General features: G+C 48.3%; 1 protein-coding gene across 4 annotated transcripts in view; it reads left to right on the plus strand.

The window, feature by feature from the left end:
• The window catches only part of PRKCB (protein kinase C beta), a 318,066-nt gene that overhangs the window by 149,272 nt on the left and 154,333 nt on the right, over positions 1 to 14,461 (plus strand). For all 4 annotated transcript variants that reach the window (XR_003205040.2, XM_025855449.2, XM_025855448.2 and 1 more), the window contains 2 exons: positions 10,722 to 10,833; positions 11,171 to 11,299. Coding sequence is in view for 3 of the 4 variants with exons in the window: in XM_025855449.2 (XP_025711234.1) it covers positions 10,722 to 10,833; positions 11,171 to 11,299 (241 nt within the window). In the remaining variant the exon portion in view is untranslated. The remainder of the gene's footprint in view (positions 1 to 10,721; positions 10,834 to 11,170; positions 11,300 to 14,461) is intronic.

Consider the following 14,461-nt stretch of genomic DNA (forward strand, 5'->3'; position numbering starts at 1 on the left):
GCCAGGCAGGTGGCAGTGGGGTCGTGTCGGCCAGGTGTCTACCTGGGTTGAAGTGGGACCCCATGCAGTGGACTAGCGCCCCCTGAGGCAGGGGCAGAGTCCCAGCCAGGTGCCTTCTGTCCAGGTTTCAGATCCTAGCTCACACTTCACTTCTCAGGGAAGCCTCCCAGACCTGTCTGCCCAGCTCTGAGCCCCTCACTAAAACTCTGGAAGCACCGCGAGCTTCTCTGTGGCAGTCCGAAATGTACATTTGTTTGTGCTTCTTTACCAATCTCCTCGGAACGAGGCCGGGAGCCCACGACGGCAGACCCTGAGTCCAATTCTGCTCGTCCAGCCCCTGATACGCTCAACCAATATTTGGTGAAAAAATGGATAAATAAATGAATGGCTTCTTGCCTGAGCAGAAGGAATTGGTGCAGGAAACCCAGATCGAAGTTCAAGAGGTGGGAATGTCTGTGGGGTTTCCCGGGACAAGTTACAACCCAATCGACATAGGGATGCCCTGGCTGGCAATAATGAATAATTAATAATAACAGCTGATATTTATTGAGTGCCTGCTGTGTGTCAGGCAACTCTCTGAAAGGTTTTAGGTAATTCACACCCCACGACCATCCCCGGAAAATAAGTATCATCGTTATCCCGAGTTAACACGAAGTATGGAGCCTTTGAGCAACACGGCCAAGGGCACAGACAGGTGGTGGTAGAGCTGGCTTTTGAATCCAGGTAACCGGACCTGGAGCCTCACCCTTTAAATACCTTACGAAATCACCTCTTCCTGGCAGACGGAATCACTCACCTGCTTGGAGAGGTGGGACTTCTCCTGCTCTGCTGACTCAGGTACCAAGTTGGAGCTGAATCTGCCCGTTGCACGCTTGATGTCTTGAAGCCCCTTAAGGTTGGAGTTGGCGTGCAAGTGCACATAGCCTTCCAGAGGAAGGAAGGCGACTCCTGTTCACCGTGAGAATGAGGACGCTCTCTTCTGCCTGAGGGTGGGTCTCCGTTTCTCTCTGAAGCCCCACGCGTGTGCGTAGCTGCCGTTTCATATGGCCTCCCGCGGCTGTCTTGGGATCGGCAGGAGTGACTCAGGTGCCGGCAGGGACTGTGGGGACTTGCAGACTCTATGCCCCGCTCGAAGGGCCTGGCCAAGACTCACGTCCGGCCCGTGGCTACCGCCAGGAGAGCTGGGCCAGGTTTCGCTAGTTCTGAGCTTCTTGCCAGCGTTCTGTGGCAATCTGAGCAATGCAACGCCGCCGGAAAATCGTGGCTGCCCGCAGCTGTGAGTGTCACCCGGAAGCCTGGAACTACATCCCTGCGAGAGACTGCATGCTTGCTGCGGAGGGTGGCCGGCCTCATCAGGTTAAGAACCACTGACGTAGCTAATGAATTGAGATCATTCGTGGAAATAACATGTAAACCCTGGAAAGGCAGATTAGGTTAATGGCAATGAAGAAAAGTTTAGAAAAAACAAGTTTTCTGGAAGGACATAAAGGACTCAAATTACTTGTGAATTCAACCCCCCACCCCCCTCTTGTCCCCTGCTAGCCCTGACTTGACATCACCCACCTTGCCCACCCACCGCCTTCGCTCAGCTCCAGCTCCTGATGCTGCACTGTCCCTTGTTCTAAATTCTGATTGGCCCAGTTCTTCCTTCATAAACTGCACGCCACTGATCAGACCTTGGTCCACTCAGCATTGGCTGGAAGTCTGAGGTCAGATGCCCTACTGTCCACAGGGCTGATGCTGTAGGGGGGGCATTTTTCTAGAGGGACAGTAAGTAGGGCTGGCCAAGATTCGCCTTTCCAGTACAATCTGGAAATCTGTGTGGATGAGAATCACCATGAACGTTTTCAAAGTGGACAGTAATGCTGAGGGTAAGGGTGGGTGGGTATAAAGTGCATGTTTTCAGATGCTCAGATATTATAAACCTATGATGTATTAAAGTTTAGTGTGGCACCGAGGCAGGGATAGAGAGAAATCAATGGAGCATAAGAGAAAATTTACAAGTGAACAAAAGATACATGAGGTGATATGATAAAAGGGGCATTTCAAGTCAGCAGGAAGAAGATACATGCCATATGTTTGTTGTTACAACTGGCTACACATGAAGGAAAAAAAAAATGAAGGTCTTTCCTCAGAGCTCCTGCTAAGATGAATTCCAAGGGAAGTAAGGATTTCAGTGCAGAAAGTGAAACTGTAAGATGTTGAAGAAAATACTGGGAAGGACTTTCTAAGTATAACAGCAGAGACATAGACCGTAAAGGAAAATGGAAAAATTGGCACTTTATTTAAATACACACACACACACACACACTTGCCTTGTTATATGTTGAAAAAAGAACAAAATTAAAAGGCAAATGAGAAACTGGGAAAATATTTACTGCCTATATCTGGGGTAAATGATTCATATCCTAAATCATTATATAGGAAATGTGTTACAAATCATTTGGAAAGAAACAAACTTGAATTTAAATACAGACAAATGGTATGGATAGAAAATTAATGGTAACAGTGAGCATGTATTAAATGTTTATTTTCACCAAGGACTACTAGGCAGTTTCCAGGCATTCGTTCACTGAACCCTCATTAACTTAGAAATTAGATATTATTATTATCATCATCCCACTTTCAGACAAAGGAGCGAACACTTAAAAGGGTTAAAGAACTTGCCCCAGAATCAAAAAGCTAATCACTTCCAGAGCCCGGCCATTAGGTTTGAATGTGGCTGTTAATTAACCCCTAATATTGACTTGGACTCCAGTGCAGCTCTTAATGCAGGAAATCCTATTTAAAATTCTCCCCAAGTTTACACAACAGAAGCACGGCCTTCCAATCAAACAATTACGTATTTGCAAAGGGGCGGTGGCTGGAAGAAGTTGGGGAGTATCCAACACTTGAGCAAACTGTCACTGGGCTTGAACATTTACACAGCGTTATCAGCTTTATTGACTTGCTTCTCCAGGAACAAAACGAGAGATCTTCACCAAATTACAGTCTCCCCCTTTCAACTGCGGGGCGCGCGTGTGTAATTACAGCTTCTCACATGAGCCGCATTTCACGGTCCCCAAACCTCGGTCCACACAGTCCCCAGGAAGACTTCCCTGCTTCTTTGCCTCTTGGGAAGTTTTGGTATTTTGCTTGCTGTTTGGGGTATGGCCCGTACGGTCGGGGTCACCCCGGCGTGCGGTGGTACCTGCTGTGAGAGTTTTTTCAATCTTGTGGCGCCCGGAGAAACCCTTAAATATTCTACTTTCCATCAAAACTATATAAAGATATGTGTGAAGTCCTGCCCCCTGTTCATTTTGTTTCCTCCCGCCTCCGTGGATAAATACTAACGTTAGCTTCTCTTACAGTGTATCCTTCCAGAGTTCCTTTACGTGGGTCTGAGTACTTTAGAATACAGATACTTTCTTAGCCCGCCTCATTTTCTCGCACAAAAGGTAACATGCAACATAGATTCTTCTGCACCTTGGTTTTTTTTTTTTTTTCGGTTTCACTTAAAAATATGTCAAGATTTTTCCGTATCAGTGCAGAAGACTCGTTCTGTATACCTACCTGAGCAGAAAGCCACTGCGTAGCTACATTATGATTTACTTAAGCAGCTCCCTACCTACGACGCTTGGCTTATTTAAAGTATTTTGCTGTTATAAATAATGCCGCAGCGAGCAACACGTATGCGCATTTTATTTCCTATGTATGCAGGTTGACCTCCAGGATAAATTCCCAGAGTGGGACAAGTGGGTCACCAGGGAAGAAGCATTTGTACTTTTCATGGATAGTGCCAGCTAGCAATTGGCCTGCCCACCAGGGAGATATGTATCTGTGTCTCCCCAGTTTCTCAGTGGAGACCGTTGGGATGCAAATTTTAAAATTTTATTTTTGGGTGCCTGGGTGGCTCAGTTGGTTAAGCGACTTCCTTCAGCTCAGGTCATGATCCTGGAGTCCCAGGATCGAGTTCTGCATCGGGCTCCCTGCTCAGCAGGGAGTCTGCTTCTCCCTCTGAGCCTCCCCCCTCTCATGTGCTCTCTCTCTCTCTGTCTCAAATAAATAAATAAAAAAATCTTTAAAAAACTTTTATTTTAGGAGTTGGCTCTTTCACTTTAAGGTGTATTAGAAAAAAACATAATTTGCACATTGATCCCACGAGTTCACACTCTTACAGTTTTATTTTAAAATAGGTTTATTTACGTAAAGGGCATGCTGAGTTGAAGAAAAATGTCAAGGACATATTATAGGTAGTATGTGGACATGCAGAATTATGATGGCTCAAGACCAACATTTGGGAAATGTCACTGTGATAATTTTTTCTCTTTGGAATAATGAAATCAAGTGCTTGTACTTCCTGTGTGGGGGGCACTGTGCTGGGAGCCAATCCATGAAGCCAGGCCATGAAATGCACAAGGCACCCTGAGGTCACACAGTTAACTCCGGACCCCCTGTTTGCAACCTTCGCTGTGTCCTGACGGTATTTCCAGCTGGGATCTTCAATTTCACCTGGCCCATCTGCCTCCTGGGAAATGTACCTGCAGCGGCTTTTGTGGCCTGTAAATTCCAGGGATGACACAGTCCAAAATTCCAGGTCGCTTTTATTCCTCCTCTGACTAATGTTGTTGGTGTGTGTTTTCTTGGCCTCAGTGCTTCAATACAGTTTCCCGATTTCCTGCAGCTTTGCCTCAGCTCAGCCAAATTTCAGCCCACCTGTGAACAAAGCCACACAGCCCATTCAGACCGAGAAAGGCTATTTTAGGCTGTGACTTAGATGTTTAAAGATTTTTTTTTCCTTTTGGTTTCTGATCTGTGCTTCCTTCCTCCTTAGCTGCTTGCGCCTAGAGTCAGGTGATGAGCCAGTGATGCTGAGCTGGGATCTGCCTGTCCTTTGGGCCCGGGGGTTGGGTGTTCATGGTGAAGACTCTGGCTTGGGGGTAGTGGTAGGGATCCCCCAGCAGCCCGTCCCAGGATGGTGCTGCATTTGTTTGAGATGAAGGTTGCCATCATCCGTAACCGTTGTCAGGTGGGAGCCCCTCTGGGGAGGCTGAGGAGCAGGGAGACAGCCAGGTGACATGCAGGTGTCCCCACTCAGCTGCCTGGCAAACTTGGATTTCAGTCCTGGCGCTCCCATGTTCTTGCTTTGAGACCTTGAATACATTACTTCTCTAAGCCTCAGTTGGCTCATCTGGAATAGCAGGGTAATAATAACTCTTCCCCCCTCGGCCATGGTGAAGACTTAATGATGTGATACAAGACACTTAGTGCAATGCTTGGCAGATAGGCCGTGTTCGATTCGTGGTGGCAGTAAAAGTCCAATAGTTCATTATTATTTTGTTCTTGTGATTCAGCAGTCTCTGGGAGCAGGATCTGAAGTGGAAGGAAACTTAGAAATCCAGGCTCACCTAGCAGAAAGCATGAGGAACTCTGACCCCGTGAACTAGCGGGGAGAAGAATCATGCCAGGATCTTGTGGAAACGTGATTCCCAGGGTGGAAGAGATGACCAGGGACCCTGAAAATCAAGGGCTGATCCTGGGGTGGGGATACTGTAGTTTCAAACCTATTTCTGAATGCATTTGACCCTGAGCCAAATGAACCCATTCAGGAGGTTAGGCGATGTGTTCACATGGGGGTAGGTTCCCAGTCAGTGGACTGGAGGGAGAGAGGGTGGGGGGTCTGAGAGAGGTCGTAAACCCACATTCGTACAGGGACCAGGCGGGGAGGGGAAAAGCAGGCATAGTGTGAGACCGTAGGGAGTGGCAGGGACTGCGGAGGACCAGAGGACTGGGAGCCTTGTCCCTATCTGCAGGGGGCGACCACTGCTCAGCCCACAGGGACATGTGTCTAGTGTTGCCATAACTTGCAATTTTTCAAAGGAGCCAGAAGTTTACATTTTTATCTGACATTTCGTGATTTTTAAATGTAGTCAATTAACTTGAACTTTTAAGAAGTACCATATGGAGCAAATATAGCATGTATGCAAAGTTGATAATGGCCCCTGGGCTCCAGACTGTGACCTCTGAGCATCAAGGAAGACCCAGGCCAGAGATGGGGATGGGCGATAGACGGACTGGAGGGGACCCAGTCTGTCTGTGTGGCCTGGGATGGGGGGAAAGTTCTAACTTAGAGGCTGCATGGATTTCCAGGCTCATCTCAGAGCTGGTCAATGGCCACAGCCTCCAAAGCTGGGAAGGGGATGTGTTTTGGTTAAAGGCCAGGCTGATATTTAACCTGGATGCACCGGCATTACTGTACCAGTTCTGATAATATTGAAATACTTTAAAACTGATTGGTAAATAGCCACTGGGCCCTCTGAGCCTCCTCTTTCTACCACTCATCCACTTCTTCCCTTGCCAGCTCCCTGCCCCCTACCTCTCCACGATCCGGCAACCACAGAGTTAACTCCCAGCACAGCTAAACCTGCTGTTCCTTCTGATTGGCCAGCGGGCAGTACCTGAGCCAAAGTGATTAGAACTGTCTTGATGCCCATCACTGGTTGCAGGTAACAGATGCCTTCTTGGATTGGCATGAGCCTGAAGGACACAGGGGACACAGAGGGCATGGGAAGAGTCCTATGAAATTGGAGGACAGGATGCCAGGCCCTGGAGGGACTGGAACCAGGAGCTCCGTCCCTCGGGTCACATGGCCTGTTGTCTTTGTTCCTCTCTGTTCCTTGGAGCCCACTGTAAACAAAAGGGCCACATCAGCCCTGGAGCTGCCTGTGTTCCTGGCTGCCTGTGTCCCATTCACTAAGCATGTGAGTCATTTGAGCCAAGCGCCTACCTCTGCACCAGTCACCCGTGTCTGGGGGAGTGGGCCGTCTCAAAGTGCAAACCCACCCATCTCAGAGGCGGCACTGGGCATGAACATGCACCCTCTAAGATTCTCCTTGAGGATCCTGGAGTCGTGAGGCTCCCTGCAGTGGGACTGTGGCTTTATTCCAAGCTCTCCCAGGTAGCAGGCGGGAGGAGGGCAGAAGTGATCAGGGGATGACCTGATTGGTCTGGATGATCCGAGGGATTGGTGGTGGTGGCGGCGGCGGGGTTGCTGGCAACTTGAGCCCTCCTGAAAGCCTGGGCAGGGGGAGCCTCCAACAGCCTCTAAATAAACCAGAAACAAACTTTCCTCTGCCTTGTGCTCACTGGGCCTTCCTTTCTCCTGTCAGGCTCTAATCCACCTTGCACAGTGCTCTCCAAGTCATTTTCTAGAAAGCACAAGCATGGCTTGGGCTCTGAGTGATTAGCAGCGATGTTTACAGCCCCCCAGCTGCTACCACAACTCAAGTCTCTCCGTATGTACCAGCCACTGTGCGAAATGCTGGGCTTGCTGAAACTGGGGAGCCCGGGGCAAGTCCCTGCACCCCTCGGTCCTCATCTGTGAAATGGGTGTAGTAATGTACATACTTCCTAGGGATGTTATGAGGATTAAATGAGTTAATGCCTGCCTGGTAAATCCCTGAAAATTAGTTCCTGGATGAGTAAATGCTCAATAAATACTAACTCTCGCTCATTTATTGAGCATCTTCTATATGCCAAGTACAGTATATGCCCGGCACAAAATTCCCTTATGTTGCTTGCAGCTGAGCATCGGAGAGATGAAATTAAACATGTAACTACAATACAGTGATTTAAATGCTATGATGGAGAAGATTTGGGAGGGGAAGATATTGGTGGGGTTTTTTGTTTGTTTCTCTCTGCCATTAGAATGTAAATTCAATGAGAGCAGGCATTCTGGCTCCTTGCTCACAGTTGTATCCCCAATGCCTAGGAAGACCCTAGCTGTCAGTAAACATTTGTTGGGTGAATGAAGGAAGGAAGGAAGGAAGGAAGTGCTATTGTAGCTGCCCTGGAACAGAAAGGCATTAATGAAGTTGGGGAGGCAGGAGAGAAATGAGAGAAGCTCAGAGCATCCCAGATTCAGAGCCAGGTGGAGCCAGCTCTGAATCCCAGCTCAGCAGTGGGCCAGCTGGTTGACCTGTGGGAAAATCTCTCTCTCTCTAGTCTGGGCCCTTTTCACTGTCACTAAGATGGGAACGAATAACACCTTCCAAATGGAACATCATGAGTACCGGAGAAAGTGCCCATGAGACACTGGGCAGCTCTCAGGAAATGTTTCATTTACCTTCCCATTCTTTGTGCCACTTGGCATCTCCTCTTGTTGAAGAGACATGATGGGGCAGAGAAGGTTCTTGGTCATATCTAGTCAGAAATGCTCAAATCCTTCTCCCTGAGATATTCCAAGGAGATGTATACATGGAGGAAAGTGAAACCCAGCAAAGAGGCCATTTATTATTAGTTGGGATTTTGTCCCGAATCTCAAGGTCGAGCTCATGAGGCCCTTGGAGACTCCCTTTTTCTATACTAGGTACGCCCAAGGAAATTTAAACCATAATCAAAACAAATTCTTGGCTATACTAGAAGGTCCACATATCAGGGAACCAGAAGAGAGCACAAAAGCCAAGAAGAGAAAGAGAAAGAGAACTTGCCGCAGGGTTTGGAACAGAGCTGGCCCAGGCCACTCACCCCAACCCTCTCAGGTCTAGACCATGGGATCTGAAGGCAGCGGCCTCCCGGGAGCAAGGGGGTGTCTGGAGAGAAAGAGAAAGCTGGCAGGTGCGCCTTTCCGAACGTGTGCAAGCTCCACCCACTGAGGCGGGGCCAATCAGGGCCTTGGAATCTGACCAGCCAGATGGGCTCTCCTGCTTTGAGGGGAGCAGGGAGTGAGGAAAGCTCTGAGCTCCCCCTACAGGCCAACACCAGTCATGAACAGGTGTTTCCTTGGAGGAGGGTTGGAGGCACTCACTTCTCAGCTCTAAGGTGAACGCCCCCAAAGCTTTCAGTGACTGAAGATTTTTTTTTAGTCAGGCTTATTGAGATATTGTTTCCATGCAGGGAAAGTTCGCCTTTTTTACATACAGTAAAATTCAGTACAGTTTATATATAGAACATTTCAAGAAAAACACTCAACACTTTAATAGCGCATAACATAATATCTACTTATTGTGTCTATTTTCACTTGTTTATTTTCTCTCTGTTACTAGAATATCAGGCTTAAGTAAACACGTGATGAGCTGAACGAATGAGGGAAGAGAGGGGTAGCATATAGCAAAGACTGTTATGTCAGATCAGCCCTGGGTGGGAATCCCAGGTCCATGCTCTCAACCTCTGCCGTCCATTGTTTCACGGAGAAAGCAACTTTCAGGCTGGCTTTGGGAAAGAGAAGAAGGAGCTCTGTAGTTAGCACAGTGATGGAAGAGCAACTCTTGAAGGAGAAAAACAACATGCAGAGCCAAAGGGGCATGTTCGGAGGCGTGAACAAGTCCTGTGTACTGAGAACATAGTGTGCATTTGGGGAGACATAGTTGAGATTATAAGGGAGATTTAATAATAATGCAAGAGCTTATACTGCTTACGGGGTGCCAGGTGGTTCTAAGATCTCTACGTAGATGAATCCATTTATCCTTCCCAGTGGGCTAATAAGCTTGTAGCATTGCCATCACCTCCATTTTATTTTATTTTGTTTTATTATTTTTTTAAAGATTTTATTTATATATTTGAGAGAGATCATGAAAGAGCGAGAGCACAAGCGGGGGGAGGGGTAGAGGGAGAAGCAGACTCCCTGCTGAGCAGTGAGCCTGATGTGGGACTTGATCCCAGGACCCTGGGATCATGACCTGAGCTGAAGGCAGATGCTGAACCAACTGAGCCACCCAGGCGCCCCCATTACCTCCATTTTATAGACAAGGAGACCAAAGTGCGAAGAGGTTAAGAAACTTGCCCAAAGTCGTACAGCTGAGAAGAACCCAGATAGTTACTGCTCTAAAGTCTGTACTTTGAACCTCTATACTATACTGCCAGGTTATGAAGGGCATGTTTGTTAGTTAGGGAACCATATAAGCTGTTGTAACAAATAGCCCCCAGATATAGTGACTTAGGCAAGACAGAAGGTAGGTTTTCCCTCAGGTGTCTGCTCAAAGGGACAAGGTCCAAGTCTAGTAGTGTAGTTCTATCATTTCAGCACAGGTCTCCAGGTTTGGGTCCAAGTTGTTTGGGGCCAGGGAGGGTTGGACACATTCTTTTAAAGGGAAGGACCCTGAAGCACACCTATCCCATTGGCCAGAGCTTCATCACATGGCCACACCAAGCTGCAAGGGATGCTGGGAAATGTAGTCTCTAATTGGGTGGCCACGCTCTTTGCTCAAACTCAAGGGTTCTATTACTAAAGAAAAGCATGGGTATTGTTGGAAAAACCAGCAGGCTCTGCCACAACCTGCAGGCTATTCATTGGACTTTGAATACTGTTCTGTAGGGGATGAGGCACTAGCAAATGGCCTTTAAGCAGACTCGGGTTTTAGATCACTCCAGAGCCCTCCAGGGGCATGCTCAGAGGATAAAGGGGTAAAAAAGTAGGAACAAGGGGACCTGTTTAGGTGCTGTCTCTGGAGTCCTTGCTGCAGGCAGGAGTCAGTAGGTTGGGCTCTCAGGTGGAGGACTGGCGGCACAGGGAACAGGCTGTGGCTGCACTGGGAGACAGCTGCTTTCAGAATCATTCACTCCTTCAACCACTATTTATCAAATGCACATCTGGGCGCAGAGCACAGTGATAGCCCTAACAGGGGTGAGGAACGCTGGGGCCAGGTACTGTTCTCGGTGAGTCCTCCAGTGATACTCGATGCCCTTTGAGTCCTTGGCCCGCCACACTGACACTGGCCTCTTTTGTTTGTTTCTCTTGGCCTTAGGACCCCCGGAGCAAGCACAAGTTTAAGATCCACACGTACTCCAGCCCCACGTTTTGTGACCACTGTGGGTCACTGCTGTATGGACTCATCCACCAGGGGATGAAATGTGACAGTAAGTACAATTTGCTCAGTGGCGGCCTCTGCTTCCTCGTGGTTTGGGGGTTCAGGTCCACAGCATGTTCTCCCAAGTCCGGGGTGGGCTGGTGTGCCGGTTGTCTGTTGCTGAGTAATGAGCCAAGCCCCCCTCAAATCTAGCGGCATTGAAACTGGCCATTCGGGGTATGTAGGGTGCGGACTCAGACTTCAGGGAGGACGGACAAGTCCCACCTCCTCTGTCCATCTGGACCTGGGGGGTGGGTGGGTAGGGGGGGAATGGGTTGGAGGAGCCCTTCAGATGAGACCGGGCCGGAGGGCCCCAGCCTGAACCACGCTCCTCTCCACCCTCGCAGCCTGCATGATGAACGTGCACAAGCGCTGCGTGATGAATGTCCCCAGCCTGTGTGGCACCGACCACACGGAGCGCCGCGGCCGTATCTACATCCAGGCCCACATCGAGAGGGAAGTCCTCATCGTCGTCGGTAGGTGCTGGGGCTCCGGCGCCGGCTCCCTGGGTCCGACCTCTTTGTTGGGGGAAAGGAAGCTGGTGGAGGGATGGGCAGGGTGGGGGGGGGCGGGAAGGGGACTGCGTGACCCTGCTCCCCCACCCCCCCCCCCCCCCCCCCGCCCCATCACAGTCCCTACCCGCTGCAGGCACCTGCGCTGGCTGGGGCTCAGAAAGGCCTCACTCCCTCTTCTCTCCCTCTCCCTTTCCTGCTCTTGCTCGGGGTGTGGAGTGTGCAGTTCTATTTCCTTTGTTAAGGTAACCAAGAAGGAATGCTTGGTGCTTCCGCAGACTTTCCCAGTGGGAGGAATAGTCTTGGTGACAAACACCAAATTCTGGATTGTGACAACTTGGGCAAGAGTGGGGATGCCGTGTGCGTCGCTGGGGGCTTTCGGCGTATTTGAAATAATTTCTTTCTTAAACCTGACGGTGACTGCGTGTTCTAGGATTCCCTGTTCTAGGATTCCCTATACTTTTTGCACTTCTGAAGTAACCTGTAATGATAAGAAAGAGGGATAATACAGCTGGTAGGGGTGAGGGGGACTAGGGGGAGAAAGGAGGAGGGCGTCTTTGGCTTCCAGAATGGAGCATTCAAGAAATACATGCAAAGCTCCAGCAAAATGGAAACCTGGCTTTGCTGGACTGGTAGATACTCAACCATAAAGCTACCGTAAAACCCACACTTAACCAGACAAGAACGGGACTAAAACTTTGGAGGAATTCTCTTCTCAAATGCTTGTGACACAAACCATAGACTTTATAACGAATCAGTATAAACAAAGTTTTATGACTTGGTAACTTAGGAAACTGATCACAGAAGGGATTGATTTTTGCAAAACTTGGTCTACTTCTGAGGCTCCAGATTGGTTCGGCATCTCTGATGTGTTGAGCCCTATGCAGGGAGGGGCTTCACTTACACCATATAAAAGTCGAAAAATATCCCTGTAAAATACAATCCTTGTTTTAAACTGAGGTTTGGGATACCCAGTGGGCTCTTTGGAAATGTGCATTCCATTGAATTGCTTTTTTCTCTAAAAGGAAGGCAAGTGGCTGGCTTCTTCCCATCGGGATGTTTGGGGGTTCCCCAGAGAGAAGCAGGCAGTCACGGTTTCTGGTGTAGGGTTTTCCTGGCTGTAGCTGGAGTGGGGCAAAAATGAGACCCTGCTGCCCTCTAGTGTCCTTCTCTAGGAACTGTGCTGGCTCAGGTCTGTTACAGGGGGCACCCGACATTGATGGAACACACCCATTGTATACAGGACCTTACTTAGTATAACACCCTCAAAGTCCATCCATTGTTCCCACCAAAAAAAATAATTATGTGATTTGATAGAGGTGTTAGCTGACGCTATGGCAGTAATCATATTGCGATCTGTACATGTGTCAAATCAACACATTACACATAAAGGTACACAGCGTTATATGCCAATTATATTTCAGTAAAAAAGCCTCCCACGTTATCTCTTTCATCCTCACAACAACCTTGTGAAATATCTGTTATGCTCGATTTATGAATGAAGATGCTAAGGCTCAGAGAAGTTAGGCTTCTAAGAACTTAGACCATTAGTAACAAAACAATAATAAAGCAATAGCTAATGGAGTTTTTAAAAAATGTGTCCATCACCGTGCAAAGCACTTACAGGCAATATCTTGTTTAAATATTTTGAGCAACTCTAATGCGCTAAGTAGTAGTATTATCATTCTACTCATCAGGAAATAGGCTTAGAAAGCCACACATTTCATCACTTAGGTCTGTTAGACTCTCTAGTATGATATACTAGGTTACTTTTTAGCCTGGTCCCTCTTCCCCCACCTTATTTATTTCCTTTGTGGTTTAGCTAGGTTACCTCTTATGGGCATATCTTGGGGAGTCTTTTTCTGATGTGGTACAATACAGCATCTCTTCAAATTCAAGGTCAGAGTCTTCCTCCTTACTCGAAGATTTGCTCGGCCATATCTTGATCACAACCTGATGATTCTCTGGCAATTCCACTATGTGCCTATGAACTGGGGTTATATAATCTCCCTGCTGTACCAAAATGCCACAAACTGGGCAGCTTGAAATAGCAGGAATTTATTTTGTAACTTCTGGAGGCTAGAAGTCTGAAATGAAAGTGTCAGCAGAGTTGGTTTGCTCTGGAATGCTCTGAGGGAGAGTATGTTCCATGCCTCGCTCCTAGCTTCTGGTAGTTTCCATCAGTCTTTGGTGTTCCTTGGCTTGTGGATCCTGGTCTCTGCCTTCATCATCACATGGCATCCTTCCCTGTGTGTCTCTGTGTCCAAGTTTCATCTTCTTATAAGGACACCAGTCATTGGACTACAGCTTCTCTAATCTAGTATGACCTCAACTTAATCACATTCACAAAGCTCTCATTTCCAAATAAGGTCACATTCCTGGGTACTGAGGTTGGGACATGAATATATCTTCTTTGGGGGACAAAATTCAACCCATAACAAGAAAACGGGAGGCAATTCGGGGCTCCCTTAGAGTTAGGGGCAGAATATCTGCATGCTCAGGATTCTGAGAGCATGGTTTGGTTCTGAGAAAACCAAAGTTTTCATAGTTGTGGTTTTCCAAGCGCTTTGATACTGGGCCATTCAGTGGAGAGGCAGTGTTTTTGCCATCCTATGGAAGAGGAGCCCAAGACTCAGCGAGGCTGGACAACTTGTCCGGTCTCAGAGCGGGGGTGAGCAGCTGGGTCTCCTGATGGCAGGTAATGGTGGCCCCCTTCTCCATGCCCAGTGCAGTCAGTCCTGGGCGTGGGCTTGTTGCTAGCTTGATGGTAGAAGAACCTGATGCTCTGACCGCAGTTCTCTAAAAATAGAGCCGAGATGGAGATTTTCTTTCAAAGTGATTTATTGGGGCTGCTCGTGGGAGAAGAGGAGCGAGGGCAGAGCAAGAAAAACTAAGCAAGAGAACAGTCTCCCTGGAAGACTAGCTTCGGCCTGATCCTCCCTCCTGCAGGGAGCTTGCCTGTCAGGGTTGGTCAGTGCTGTGGAGTGCACTGTCTCCCCCTCCCCCCAACCATTCCTATGTTGAAGCTCTAGCCCAATGGGACAGTATTTGGAGATGGGGCCCTCCAGAGATAATTAGGGGTCGCTGAAGTCATACTGGTGAGGTTCTCTGATAAGATGAGTGGCT

This window comes from Callorhinus ursinus, unplaced genomic scaffold, assembly GCF_003265705.2.
Source record: "Callorhinus ursinus isolate GAN/ISIS: 27379988/994484 unplaced genomic scaffold, GSC_fseal_2.0 scaffold85, whole genome shotgun sequence".
Taxonomy (NCBI): Eukaryota; Metazoa; Chordata; class Mammalia; order Carnivora; family Otariidae; genus Callorhinus; species Callorhinus ursinus.